Below are 14,206 nucleotides of genomic sequence, written 5' to 3' on the forward strand. Positions count from 1 at the left end.
ATCGAAAAATAGATCGAGCCGGGCACGCACGCAAATCGCACCACGCACGACGGCTCGTGTCGAGGGAATTAAAGCACTTCCAGCCAGCCGGGTGCAAAGTGCAAAACCACGGAACAGAAGAAGCATGTTCAGGCAAGTGGAGTTTAGCGTCGATTGATCCCTGAATTCCCGATCCACACTTCTTCCGTAGCAACACGACAGGGCCACGGTTTCCCCGTTTTTGAGGATTTAGTGGAGACAGTCGATTGGAGGAGGAAGAAAGCAACAACGGACTTTGAAATACAAAGGGCAGAAGCCGTTGGGAAGGCTCGTCGACCCGGCGTGTGATTTTCATTCGGGCTCTCATGCCAGCGCATGAGAGCGAAGGCCCAACAGACTAGTGGTGCTACAGCTACTATTGTCTATCTATTATATTCCTGTATATAAATCGGGAACGCAATGAACGTGCTTGAATTCCGTTAAAAAGATATCGGCAGCGTCGCCGGCGCTTTCGTTTAAAAAAGAGGGCATTGACGCGTAAGTCTTCCACCACGAACTCCGTTTTCTTTTGACAAAGTTGCGCTTACCTTTTTGACCACCTCTCCTCCCCCTCCTACTCCATGAACTGCTTGCTGGGGATTTCATTTGGAATTATTTTTTTCTTTTCGTTTCCTGTAAATGGAATGATGGTACTAGTGTGAACGTGGAGCCAGATGGATAAAAATGGTTCGTTTTATTCCAAGTTAATTTATGAATTCGGTCATGAACAGATGAACTTGCAAAAGAACAAATCATCGTGAAAACAACAAAAAAAAAGCTTTTTTTATGATTTCAATCTGCCTACTAGTATCAAATTTCCCAAAAGAATACAGGAACAACATAAACGTATTTCTACAGCGCCGGCCGGCCCGATAGGAGGAGCAAATCCTCTTGCTCGATCTCCGAGCGATCGATCCTCGCCGAATCAGAGGGCGAAGGCGAGGCGGTCGCCGCCGAGCCACGAAGACGACGACGCCGACGCCGGCTTCTCCTCGGAAGAGTCCTTGTTGGCCGCAGCCGGCGCGGGGCGGGCGTAGGGCGCGCGCGCGCCGAGGCGGTCCTTGCGCTTCTCGAAGAACCTCTGCAGCGACGCCTTCCGCATGATGGGCAGGTCGGCGAGCGCCGCGGCGGCGGGGGCGGGGGCCGCCGGGGCGGCCCGCTCGGCGCCGGCGGTGGCGGCCATGCGGAGCACCTCGGCCGCCTTCTCCGCCGGGAAGTCCTCGAACACGACCACCCTCCCGCCGTAGAAGATGGTGAGCGGCGCCGCGGACGCCGCGGCCGTCGCGGTCCCGGCCTCAGCCGTCGCGGCCTCCTTGTGCTGCTGCTCCTGCTCCTCCTGTGCGACGTCCGCGCCGGGCATCAGGCTCAGCGTCGTCGCCGGGGCGCGGGGCGCGGTCGCCGAGGCTGAAGACATCTTCTGCTCCGCCTTCACGTACTGGCTGAGCACGCCGCACGCCAGCGCGAACCTCCTGCTCTTGCTGATCTCCGCCATAGAAACCGATCGGCCGGAAGAGAGTCGAAGACGCTTGCGCTTGTGCTTTCCTTGCTTCGATCTTCTTGCCTTGTGCTTCTCGCTCTTTTTCTTGTTGATGTCTTGCACTTGAGCGGTGGTTGTGGTTTCGCTGGTAGGATGGATGGACGGATGGTTGTGGGATGGGATCTGGGCCTCTCAAAGGGGTCGTCTTTATAGGGAGGGAGGGGGGGTGAGCGTGGGAAGGGAAGAAGGAAGGAGAGAAGCAGAGACGCGTCGTGTCTTTGAGTTTTTTAGGCGGGTTGGGGGAGGAGACGTGGTGTGGTGGGGGGGTGGAGTGGTGGTGTTGGGCACGAAGAACACGTGATTTTGGAGGCAGGGAGGGGTGGTGGGGTGATAGAGACGGATGCGTATTCGGTGGGAGAGGGGCGACCTCTTTTCCTTTCCTTTCCCCTTCTGTGTCTCCTGTCGACCACGGGCGCCTGCCTCGGTCTCCCGCCACTTGTTTGTTTATCGCGCACGCTCTTCATGTGCGCGCTTGGATATGGGTTTCTCTGGACTGGACTAGGCTCTTCGTTTGTGAATAGTAGTTCAATTTTTTTGACCGGGTCGCCTGAAAAAGGAAATTACAGCCTCGGTAAAAATAGACCTGGGTCATAGTACCGCAGCCACGAACATGGTTTAAGTGGCCGAGAAAAACATGTTTGAAGCGGAGGGCGGTGAGTGCAGTAGCCTGGGGTATTTACGTTATTTTATTGTAAATAGTAAGAGTAAAATAAAATAAATAAAACTACTTTTTTGTGTGTTAAACTAAGAAGATGATACGCACACATCACACTTAGGTTCTAGGGGGAGGCTCTCGGGTACTCTTTGATTCAAAAGAAAAGTGAATGTCATTATTTATTGATTTGATGGGATAGGTAAAGGAAGAAAAAGAGTAAATTTTAGAAAACCACCGATTTTGTGAGCAGTCGTATCGTTGAGACACATTTATCTCAAAATCACGCATTATGAGGCAGTTCAAGGAGCCCGAAACCGGATGGTTTGGTGGTTTCACGTGATTTCTTATAGGTGGGGCCCACCCGTTGGATGTCATGTTGGCACTGACCAGACTTGACTAGTTAACCCGCGATTAAACCCTTGGTTCCTTATCCTTCCTACAGTCGCAGTTTTCCCCACTTCGTCATGTGGAATCCACTGAGGCAAATTTGAAAAATATTTACATTGGTAGGTCCTAGATTATATAACCACGATTATTTATAAGTAAATATTCATGTAACCACATTATTTCCATACTCCCTCCTCTCCATAACATAAGACACGTAATTATACGTGCAGTTAACTCTATAAAAATTCGACCACTTTTATACGACGAGGTATATGAATTGAGTTTGTGGGAGTTACATATTCGTCTTGCAGAATAATTGTATGCCAGTTAGCTTTACAAGTATATAAATTTCAAAATTTAGGAGTTTTGCCTGCACGTATTTATGTATCTTTTAACCGGTATCGGAAAAAAAGTTACTATCAAAGTGTATGTAACACGGTCATGCTCAAAAAATTATGTATTAACGCAAGAAGGTGGTAATACATGGCGAAGATCTTTTGGGGGCTGGTCGAGTACACATTTTCAACGTTTTTTTGTTCGGGTAGAATTTCCCTTAACCTGGTCCAGTGCAGAACATTTTGTTGTTGTTGATGATGCCAAAGTATAACTGTTCTTCTTGTCCCATGACAGATGTATTTGCTTGCACCGAGTGTGGCAAGAATGGAGGGACACATGATCACGACTCAACGAGGCGGTGGGGGATGAAACGGAAGATAAACTTGTGTGTCCGGCCTCCGATCCTGTGACGTTCGGAAACCCTGTCTGCTAGTATCAACTATCTCCACCCTCCGATGACCGATCCAGCGGCCATACAACGGCGAAGAAAGGCAGAGGAGGAAAGAGATCGTGGCAGATCATAAATACGCACGTGCTTGCTGAGTGAATCAAATCAAACTTGGATCACGAGTTTGGTCATGGGTTGGCTATCCGTTGGCTATAGCGGGCTCGCGCCAGCGGCAGTATGCGGCCCCACTTTATTCGTCCGCTGATTGTTAATTCCGTTCCAACAACTAATCCTGGTTTGAAGCCGGTGACGTTCATCTAAGCACGAGGTTCGCCTGCCTGCCTGCACATCGTTTCAGAGATATAGAGGTTAACTTGCACGCCAAGAACAAACCAATCCACCGAGGCAGATTCACCCTACTCCACACTAATGTCCTCCCTCCGTTCCTAAATACTCGCTCCGATCCTAAATTATTGTTAAAATATTACATGTATCTAGACGCTTTTTAAGAATAAATACATCCATATTTGGACAAATTTGAGTCAAGAATTTAGAATCAGAGGGAGTACTTGTCGTGCAAAATTTGCACTAAAATCACGACAAGTATTTAGGAACGGAAGAAGTGGTACAATATCATGTAACTGAATATAAGAGATCAAACCAAGTTGTTAACTTCAGGCTGACCGTTCGAAAGAAAAATGAACTTCAGGCAGGCAGGCAGGCAGAACGTTACGTACGAAAAACCGTACTTCCGGCAGGCAAAGGGAAGGTAAAGAAAAAAAAACCTGATAGAATCAGCAGATTTCGCAATTTCGCCAACCTGTAGCCGCTGCCTGCACTACGAATCACGAGATGAATCCCTCCAGCATCAAGTCCATATCAGCCTTTATTCCGGCTCCCCCGGGCGTGCCTGCTCATGAATCACGAGGAGAGGAGAGAAAATCGGAACATATCGACTATGCTTCGATCCTCATCCGCAGCGTGATCTTATCTTTTTCAGCAACGTACACACACACGCCGCTGCAGGCCGGGGTGCAGCCGTGCAGGAGTGCTAGTTGCAGCAGCAGTATATACTTTGACGCGTCGTCCTGCGTACGTGGCGTGGTGCCACTTGGGGACTGACTGACTCGGTGGTGTATCACGGAGACGGGGAGCAGGACAGCGACGCGCAGCCCGGCCCAGGTCGTTCCACACTTGTCGTACGTGTCCGCCATCCCACGGGCCCGAAGATCATACCGCGTGAGCGAGCTAGGTCGGCGACATACGGCCGGACGACTAAACTAGTCACGTAGCCCGGCAACGTGCGGAGATTTTTAATTGTTTGCGTACCAGTATGCATTTTTTTTGCTGCGCTACGAAAACTCTGAAAAAGAAAGGTCGAGTCTCGCTTTCGCGGGCGCGGCCAGCTAGCTTAGCTGCTGCCACATGCGTCGACATGCATGAGTGCGGCGTTGAAATCCGCTGCAAGGGAAGGGATTTCATTGGCGATGTGCGCTTTGTTTTTGGTCGCGACCGTCCGCCATGCGCCAACATGTGCGTTGACGATTTCGGTTTGTTCTTCTCACAAGGTTCGAGTTAATTTTGTGTAACGTATCGGTGTCATGCGACGAAAGAAACGAAAGTAAACGGAGGAGATGGATCGAGTCAGCCGTGGCTGTGCCGCGGAGGCTGCGGCAGCGGAGAGGTGCCTCCAGGATTCCAGGGGCGCAGGGCCGGCGGCTACGTACGTACGAACCGGTCGGATGCAAAACAAATTTGGTTTAAACCGTCGATATGGACTAAAGCGCCCTCTCATAAGTCGTGCTGTGACCACAATCACAGCCAGAATGTAAGAGGTGGAAGCCGATGATAAGTTGTGCAACCAAAAGGGATATTTATGTTGTCTGGGAACCTGGCACGGTGGCATGCCATTGTATGCAAGAGACAATACGACAAAGAAAAATCAGAGGGATCGAGACACTACTTGCAGGTTTTGCCGCCACGGACTACGTACAAACCTGTTTGTTTCACAACATCGATAAAAAGAGAGGATAAAATGCCCTCTCACAGGTCAGTGTTGAGTAGTGGAGTCATTAGTAGTACCACAAAGCCGACCAAGGGCAGAAAACTTAACCTGTAGAGAGAGTAATAAGCTAGAGATGTTTTCCTTATTCACTTTTCTTGAATTCTCCTCTTTATTTTTACTGTGGTGCCATGTGGACAAGACCACTGTCACGTCATGTATCAAACCGTTTCGGTGAGAAGAGAGACCAAATATGTCTAGTTTTAAAATATGCATGAGAGATCGGGTCCGGTGGTATTCGAGTCGAGGGGGAAAATGCCAGTTCAGAGCTCAATTTTTTTCTGCGTTTCAGATGAAACTATCGGTTCATTATGACGCGTGATAACCGATTGTCGTACTCCAGGATTCCATTCGTAGTCTTGTCAACTCGCTATACAAATTCCGTAGAAAGAAAAGTCTACTTCAAGAACCCTGTAGGCGAAGATCCTGATTGGCAGCAGAGCCTGGCCAAACACTCAACACTCCTTGACAGGTGGCCGTCAGTTCATATATCTTTACGAACCGTTGCGCCGTGTGGTCACGGAGCAAACAGGCTGCTGGTACTCCAAATTGCAGAATCACCCAGGAAAATCGATCAAAATTCATCACCAGATCGAATCTGCATACGTGCAAAAGCAAGCATATGAGAGAAGGTTGATCGATCGAACTTGCTCTCCTTTCAGCTGATCGAGCTGATCGCTCCCCCAGTTGATTAATTATTTACTCTTTCGGCCTTAATTTTGACAAGTGCGGCAGCCCGCGACCGGGCGTCTAGCGTAACAGTTAAAGCTGCCGCGTGTTTCCAAGGTTAGCCGGAGTTTTGGGATGGTAAATAATTTAGACAACACGCAAAAAGTCACGAGGAAGACGACGTGTAACGACCACAACATGCACATGCCATGCATGCACGTTTCTTCCTTTTTCTTCTCGTTCCAACTTCTTCCTACCACGCACGGCAAGCAGATGACGAAGCTTTAGCTTTTGGTAATTTTAATCATGACATGGTGACACATGCAACGGTCAAAGACAGTTCTGAAGAAGCCGCTTTGAACATCAGTAAGCTAGCAAGGTGTCCCGCGCAGATACATCTTTATAACTTTTTAGATTTTTAGAAAACATATGTATTGCCATATTATTAAAAAAAACACTAACCAATGATAGGTGTATATCATTCATGTGTGATATAGAGCAATTAGTTGTTTGTAAGATCTGACATGTGTGTTTGTGTTTGTGAGAAACACATCTTAATGTGGTGGTGAAGTCGTGGGTGCATAACTCCATCCATGAGGGTTCAAATCCTGGTGCTCGTAATTATGTTGTAGGGTTTCTCTTACAACTTTTACATGAAATGGAAAAACGTGTCGTGTTTGTATAGACATTGGAGTAATACATTCGAATAAAGTAAGTACATCTACAAAAGTAGAATTAACCAACTTGACTACACCTATAAATATGGAAGTATATCATGTTATATTTTGGACATGAAACAACATTTTATTTTTATGTGATTTTAGCTTGCAAAGAATGTGGACCAGTTGTTCGATTGTTCACGTTTGTATTAGACTTATCATTGCAATTCGGCAAGCTCTTCATCATATGTCGTTGACATGAAGTCTTGCCTAAGATTCTCATAACTTGTCAAAATAAAAAGGTGTTTGTTTCCCGAAACCGTAGCCAAATCTGTTCCAAAAAAGCATTCGCATCACACCGCTCGCAATTAGGATCGGGAGTTAGAGTTAGCACGGATTTGATTCTTTGGGGAGAAAAGAAAATACCCGGTTGCAAGGAGGACTTGAGTGGCGGCTGGTGCATCTTGGTCTAGCCGTAATGGAGTTGATTTTACCATAGCATATTGGGCCTAGCCGGCTAGGTGGGTCTTAAACCAATTGAAAGCCCAATAAACACATACCCCTTCATTAAATCTAAACCATTAGATATAAAATCTAACGGTCAAATTAATTGAAGTGATGTGGCTCAACCCGGAGGCTCCCCCGGTACCCTTAATTTTGCTTTTAGTATATAATAGATACGTGGCTGTCAAATTATTGTTTTGTAATTTGTTCATTATTTGTTACCACATCTGTTCCTAAATATGAGAAGCGCTAACTTTTTATTAAGTCAAATTTTCTTAAAGTTTATAGATAAATGCATCAACATTTATATATATCAAATAATTATACTATGAAAATATTTAATAATAATGATTTTAATAAAAAATAACTTAGAGTCGTATGTGTATTCTATAACATTGATCAGAGTTGAAGTAATTTAAATTAGGACAGTTATGATTTCTTACATTTAGGAGCAGGATAATATACTTAATTTTTGAAAACAGTCTTTGTTTTTCCATACATTCGCATCAAGACAAATAAAATAAACACGGCGCATACATTACATGATACTTGTACAAAAACACAAACAGTGTGAAGGGTACTTTCCCCCATTTATACACCGGGCACACATATAAACAAACTCAACAGCACGAAAAAAGAATTCCTTTATTCGGTGGCCAAAGAATTCTTAAACAGACGATGGACAAACTACGTACTTAACCAATGATCGATCATCACAAAGTGCATAGATAGCCCAGTTGATTAACCAGTTACCCTGGTCGAAGCAGCAGCTAATTAACGGGGCGTAGAATAGCAATGACAAACAAATAGTTAATCCACGGGCGTGCACGTGGAGAAGTACGCAGTAATAGGGCGCGCGGAGCGATTTCTTCTTTCTCCTCTCCCGGCCGGTACGTTTCATCACGCAAATTCTTCAGTTGAGGTGGAGCACGGGGCTGCTGACAGCGAGCCACGGCGCGCCATGATCAGCTGCTTCCACTGGCTTGCCACCAATCCCGTTCTCCTTTGGCGCAAAATAAGGCCCCGGGTAGTACGGGTCAGCCGCGGCGAGCCTGCTCTTCCTCTTCTCCAGGAACCTCTGCAGCGACGCCTTCCTCGCCATCGGCATCTCTGAAGAAGAAGAAGAAACGAACACACATGTTGTACAGTCAGTCAGTTCGTTCGTTGTATGGACGCACGTAGTGCCTGGGGTTTTTGTTTTGTCCTGTCGAGAAGTCCAGACACAGTACGAAGTACTACTACGATCGGTACCTGACAAGAAAGGCTCCGCCTGCGAGTTATGGTAATTGACGGGCTCGGAGCCGGCGTCGGAGGCTTCGAAGGAGCCGGCGAGCTGCAGCAGTTCCTTGGCCTTCTCGGCGGGGAAATCGTCGAACACCATCGTCCTCCCGCCGTAGAAGATGGTCAGCTGCGCCTTCTCAGGCCACATCCTAATTAAGAACAGCAACATCAAAAGAAAGCTCACAACTTTTAGCACGGAGTACTAATTCCAAGAACATCCGACATGATCTGTCCTTGCAAACTGGAAGACGCAAGAGAACTCCCGTTTCCCGACATGATCCCATAATAAACTTACTTACATATCATGAGTAAATTGCGCATAGACGTACCTTAGGTCCTGCGAGTCCTTGAGTGTGCCGGCCTGCTGGGGGAAGAGCTCCATGGTCCTCCTCTCCTGGGGCGCCGCCCCGAAACCATCAGCGGCGGCCGGCATGAAGTCTATGGTCACGGCCGGCGAGGCGGCGGCAGCAGCGCCTTGCTCCTTCATGAACTGCCGCAGCAGGCCGCACGTCGCGGCGAACCTGCTGCCGCCGGCCTTAGCTGAAGCCGCCTGCTGCTCAGCTCCCATGTTTCAAGCAAAGAAAACTTTCAAAACTCACAGCAAAAATTCCGTACAGCCTGCCTGCCTGCGGTTGCTTCTCGGAGACGAGACGAGACGCGGGATGTTTAATTGCCCGGGGCCGGGAGGGGTGAGGTCGTAGGTTAAGACCACCACGCCCCACTTCTTTTTTGGACAGTACAGCTGGAGGAGTAAAGAATAGGCCTAATTTCCGTTTCCCGGGAAGGAAAGCGGCACGTGAAAGGCGAGGGCCGGGGAGGAGGAGGAGGACTGGAGGAGACGGCCGGAGAAGAAGAAGAAGTGTGGTTATATCCGTCCCTCGCTAGCTGCACCGCACGTCTCTCTGGCTGGCTTCGGCGACGGTTTTTAGTTTGGCCGTGTTTCTGCTTTTGTTTCTGCTGCTAGCTGCTCTGGAATTCAAGGATACCGAAGCGCGCGTGTGTATTTGTGGGGTTGTCGTGCATGTGGCATGTGCTGTGCGCGGCCCTGGTTTGCCCGGTTGTGGCGCGCCGCGGCGTCAGAGGGGGAAAAGGGAAAGGAGGGGAAATGAAATGCCCGTTTGGGTTTCGGGTTAAATTTGGCGCACGGGCGATTTCTCCCCAGGCTACGGTTACGCACGCGAACGTCATGGGCCATGGCCACTGGCGTGGCAGGGTCCCATGCTCGACCGCTTTGGTCGGTTTTTCTTCGCCACGCCGGGTTCGATCTTGTTATTTTCCTGGAAGAGCGGCGTTGGCTGCTCGGCTTGACAAATGTCCAAGAAAATTGTTCTCAGTTGTTGGTGCACACGTACACTTTTTTTAGGGAATGTTGACATGGAGGAGATGGAGGACAGACACAAAAGGTGCTCCTAGAAAATTAGCGTCTTCGCAGAAAAAAACTGATGGTTGTAAGTTGTAAGTGACATAATTTTCATGACTCGCGATAGTACGTAACATGAACAGCCAATGGGATGCAATGGACGTGCAAAGGTGATGGGTAACTGCACGCCAAGCCACACTGGCATACTCTACCGCGTACTTCGTCGAAGGAAAGTTCAAAAGGTATGCGAGCTGATTATGGAATCGGGACAGTGGGGCATGCATGCATGCCGACGAAGAAAAAAAAAATCCAATTATTTCGCTTGGGATTAGCCCCCGTCGTCGGTCGAAACACGGCCCAAGGAATGAATGAATGATGCTCTATCCGCGGCTGACATGTGGGCCACCGCGGCGCCTCTCAGTGTCAACTGCACGCCACGGCAGCAAGCTTTGCAAGCCTACGAACTGGGCGAGAAAGTTCATCGGACGGACGCTTAGCTTCTGGTCGTTGACGCGTAGTCCCGGCCCCGGCTCACTTTCGGCATCTAGCTAGCTAGCTAGGAGGAATTAAAGAACAAGGCAAAGACAAGGAAGGAAAAGGGGTTGCGACTTGCGAGGAGTATACTCAGCTAGTGGATCGAGTGCGTGCACGTCGTACCTGTAACATATTGTGACCCAACCACTCGGTGCAAAGCATGGGTGTACATAGATTAATTATGAGATCAGTTTGGCTCCATCCTGTTCTTTTTTGTTAAGACATCAACAAAGTACGCACGCGTAGAGATCAGCTTGGCTCCATTTTGTTAAGACATCAACAAAGCAGTGCAGGCACACGTCCCCCGCTCCCGCTAATCAATATATCAATTCAAGTCCGCGTACGTACGTGGAGTGGTTGCATATTGTACATACACGTCCCCCGCTCCCGCTAATCAATCAACCCGGCGCGCGGCATCATTGAGATTTGAGCTGTTCTTTACAGAAAAACGAAAAGCTAGCTAGCCCAAGGGCCATGGCTGCGGGGATACGCCTCGGAGACGTTGGGGGCGTCGCCGAACGCGGACAATTAACCTGCCTCGCCGCCTTCGTAACGGGCTTCCGATCTGGCCTCTGTAGGGCACACGCGACGACGCGAACGCCGCGGGAACATTCGCCAAGTTCCAGAGAGAACCAAAACTCGTGTGCTCGCGTATCTTGAGCACTATCCGGTTCGACCAAGGAAACGGAAATTGCCCGTGCCGGAAACGCGGTCCAGAGCGACGCTGTGGTTTGGCCGTGTGGGGCAACAAGTCTTTGCCCAAAAGGATAGTGTTTCGGCCTCACGAGTCCCTGAGACAGAGTTTACGTGTAGTACAGTACGTACCCAGGATCCGTTTCCCGTACGTCGTTTATTTTCCCCTTCGTCCCACGCTATACCGGCGGCGGTGGTGTGGGCGTCGCCGAACGGGAGATGCTCAGATGCCTGCTTTGCCTATTCGGGCTGGCTTCCGGCACGCGAACGCGCTCCGGGAACATTCTCCAGCTCTCCGGAAGTGTACGTCCAGAGAGAACATGAAGGAATACGGTGCTCTCGCGCGTACGTGTGCATGATCTCCGATCTCGTATCTATCTGGTTCGTGTCAGGACAACGGAAATCGCCCGTGCCTGCCGGAAACGCATCGAGATTTCAGAGTGCGCCTGGTTTGGCCCGTGTTCGGCTAGCTGGCGAGGCTCCTAACCTTCGATACGACAGTGTTTCGGAATTCTGGCGAAAGGAATGATGCACATGTGATAAAATCGACCGAAATCAACTGTCAACTGTGGGATGTTTCGTGATACTGTACATGCTAGCGGCGGCTAGATAGGTAGCTAGCTCGCGGATCATTTATTGCGGATTGACAAAGACCGGCGGTTCTGATGGTATCTAGCTAGCTCACTCGATGGTTATTTGCTTTGGATCGAATCTCCTTCTCCTGTACGAACGGTCCAACGTGCGGTGCAAGGACAATAAATCCCGTACGTCGTCATATATGGAACCAAAGGTACATTACTCCTACTGGACAAGAATGGTAGTGCCTATGAGTCCTTAATTAAGAGTTGAACAGCTGGACAGGCCTCTAATTAACCGACTGAAACTCTGCTTATCTTGATCAGAGCTTTTCGATCGTCCAATTTAAAGATCTCCACGTTTTTCTCTAGAAAAAGCAAATGATATTCACGTACTGCTATATATCACCGCTATCCCACTTTTTTCCGCGAGTCAAAATTGCGAATGGACGGGCACGAGCACGAATTAAGCTTTTTCTCCTCGTGTCCCGTTGTCCACAAAATACGAACCACTCGTCCAGTCCAGCCAGCTTGGAAAACACACACGGCTTTTTACAGGGTCTCATTTGCTATTACTGCCAGGCGCGTACGTGTCGCCCCGTAACGGAAGGAAGGCGGTTGCCGCGGCTGCCGATGGCGCCAGCGAGAAAAATGACCGTTTCAAACACACGAACTGTTCCCGATCGCGCGAGGCGAGGCCACGTTTTCCATCACGTTCCGGGTCGCTCTCGCCACTCCGCGCGCCAAAGACTCATCCATCCCACCGCTGGTAACCAACCCCGTCGTCTCGGCCTAGCTAGTCTTTATAAAACCCATCAGGGCGACCGCCCAGGATGAATCGATCGCCCACAGCTGGCTTGAGCAAAGGGCGCCCCTGCTGCTTCCTTGATCCATCGCCATCGAAACCTCCCTCCTCGTCCTTCGACTCCCAGCTGATGCCACCGATGGCGACCACGACACCGATGTCGTCGTCGACGGCGGCAGACTCCGCCGCGCGCCGCTTCGCCGTGGCGTGCGGCGTGCTCAGCCAGTACGTCAAGGCCGCCACGCCGATGCCGATGCCGATGCCGATGCCGGCGTCCGGCGCGCGCGTCCAGCAGGAGCTCGGCCCGGCACTGGCGGACGGGGCGCAGCAGCTGACGATCTTCTACGGGGGGAGGGTGGTGGTGATCGACGGCTGCACGCCGGCCAGGGCCGCCGAGCTGATCCGGTACGCGGCGGCGGTGGCCGCGCCCGCGCCCGCGCCGGCACCGGTGGACATGCCGATCGCGAGGAAGGCGTCCTTGCAGCGGTTCCTCTCGAAGCGCAAGGACAGGGGCGCCGCCGTCGCCGTCGCAGCCGCAGTTGTCCCGCCCTACGGCCTTTTGGAGGAGGAGGCGGTGGAGCCGCCCTTTCCGCCGGCGAAAAAAGGCAAGGCGGGAGCAGCTTCGTCCTGGCTGGCCCTGGGTAGCTTAGGAGACATGCACGCGCAGTGATCGCCGCCTCAATATGACAACTACGTCGAGCTGTGACCAGGGAGCTTTTCCTACAGATGATGGCCAGCGGAGAGTTGATGGATTAACCTTAATTTACATACGGTTAATTATTTTAACAACTATTTGTTCCTCGTTTGATTAAAGCCACGCACATGTGTGTGTACATGTGTGGCAGGCATGCTCCCTGCTGAGCGCGATGACATAATCGTACTAGTACCGATCGATCCATTCGTATAGATCGATCTAACCCCCTAAAAATGTTGAACTGCGTGAACAAGATGCGTAGTTGCATGTTTCAAAATTAATTGCTTGTACTGATCATTATTGTATTGCCAAGTTGCTCGTGTCCTATATGGATGCGACGTTCGTTATATGAACAGTGAGTCGCTGTTTCTTAAAAAGTAGGTGTTTTAGCTTTTCCCTAAATCAAATTTCTTAAAATTTAACAAACTTCATAGAGAAAATTCTACAAACATATTTATAAATCTAAATTAGTTTATTAAATCTATCATGATATATATGTCCATAGTATACTCCCTCCGATCCTAAATTGTTATTAAAATATTACATGTATCTAGACGTTTTTTAAGAATAGATACATCCATGTTGGGCAAATTTGAGTCAAGAATTTAGAATCAGAGGGGGTACTTATTTGATATTGTACATGTTAAGTAGTACATTTTTATGAACTTGGTCAAACTTTTAGAAGTTTAACTTAAGACAAAGTTATAACATCTTATTTTTGGAACGGAGGTACTGTAGTAGATTTGAACAATAAAAATGAAGAACCAGAAAGGTAAAATTGCTAAGAGGTCTCTACAATGGAACGAATATTTTGTTCTTGCTAGGTGTAGCCAGGGATAGGAGGCATCGAAGGCCGTTGAGCACAACTATTCCTTCGTTTCTTTTTATGTACATGTAGCACTTGCAAGTTTTCTCAAAATACTTACTACTATACAATGGGGCTCCTCAAGCCTAATTAACCATTCTATTACTTATTATCCTTTAAAACAAGATGGAATGCTACCATTCTATTTGGTGAGGGGAGGTGGGACGGGAATATTAAAATGCGG

General features: G+C 49.1%; 3 protein-coding genes and 1 long non-coding RNA gene across 4 annotated transcripts; 1 reads left to right on the plus strand and 3 right to left on the minus strand.

Annotated features, from left to right (window-relative positions):
• Positions 1–693: 693 nt before the first annotated feature.
• LOC100834439 (protein TIFY 11b) lies at positions 694–1,730 on the minus strand. The gene has a single exon (XM_003558617.4). The coding sequence runs from the start codon at positions 1,508–1,510 to the stop codon at positions 944–946; it is 567 nt and encodes a 188-aa protein (XP_003558665.1). The 5' UTR covers positions 1,511–1,730; the 3' UTR covers positions 694–943.
• A 1,309-nt stretch (positions 1,731–3,039) lies between these two features.
• Positions 3,040–4,348, minus strand: LOC112269826. The gene is made up of 2 exons (XR_002961962.1): positions 4,107–4,348; positions 3,040–3,663 (listed from the first exon to the last, which is right to left on the minus strand). It is a non-coding gene; the product is annotated as an uncharacterized LOC112269826 (long non-coding RNA).
• Positions 4,349–7,728: 3,380 nt separating this feature from the next.
• Positions 7,729–9,528, minus strand: LOC100828261 (protein TIFY 11c). The gene is made up of 3 exons (XM_003561942.4): positions 8,826–9,528; positions 8,467–8,645; positions 7,729–8,325 (listed from the first exon to the last, which is right to left on the minus strand). The coding sequence occupies exons 1-3, from the start codon at positions 9,062–9,064 to the stop codon at positions 8,129–8,131; spliced, it is 615 nt and encodes a 204-aa protein (XP_003561990.1). The 5' UTR covers positions 9,065–9,528; the 3' UTR covers positions 7,729–8,128.
• A 2,955-nt stretch (positions 9,529–12,483) lies between these two features.
• Positions 12,484–13,534, plus strand: LOC100834743 (protein TIFY 11a). The gene has a single exon (XM_003558618.4). The coding sequence runs from the start codon at positions 12,492–12,494 to the stop codon at positions 13,131–13,133; it is 642 nt and encodes a 213-aa protein (XP_003558666.3). The 5' UTR covers positions 12,484–12,491; the 3' UTR covers positions 13,134–13,534.
• Positions 13,535–14,206: the final 672 nt, after the last annotated feature.

This window comes from Brachypodium distachyon, chromosome 1 (genome assembly GCF_000005505.3).
Source record: "Brachypodium distachyon strain Bd21 chromosome 1, Brachypodium_distachyon_v3.0, whole genome shotgun sequence".
In the NCBI taxonomy this organism is placed as follows: Eukaryota; Viridiplantae; Streptophyta; class Magnoliopsida; order Poales; family Poaceae; genus Brachypodium; species Brachypodium distachyon.

Excerpts from the sequence above, each read along its gene's own strand:
- LOC100834743 (XM_003558618.4), top strand. The coding sequence starts at position 12,492 with ATGAATCGATCGCCCACAGCTGGCTTGAGCAAAGGGCGCCCCTGCTGC.
- LOC100834439 (XM_003558617.4), bottom strand. The coding sequence starts at position 1,510 with ATGGCGGAGATCAGCAAGAGCAGGAGGTTCGCGCTGGCGTGCGGCGTG.
- LOC100828261 (XM_003561942.4), bottom strand. The coding sequence starts at position 9,064 with ATGGGAGCTGAGCAGCAGGCGGCTTCAGCTAAGGCCGGCGGCAGCAGG. Across the intron at positions 8,646-8,825 it reads AAGGACTCGCAGGACCTAAG|GATGTGGCCTGAGAAGGCGC; the intron begins GTACGTCTATGC and ends GTTCTTAATTAG. Across the intron at positions 8,326-8,466 it reads GGCGGAGCCTTTCTTGTCAG|AGATGCCGATGGCGAGGAAG; the intron begins GTACCGATCGTA and ends CTTCTTCTTCAG.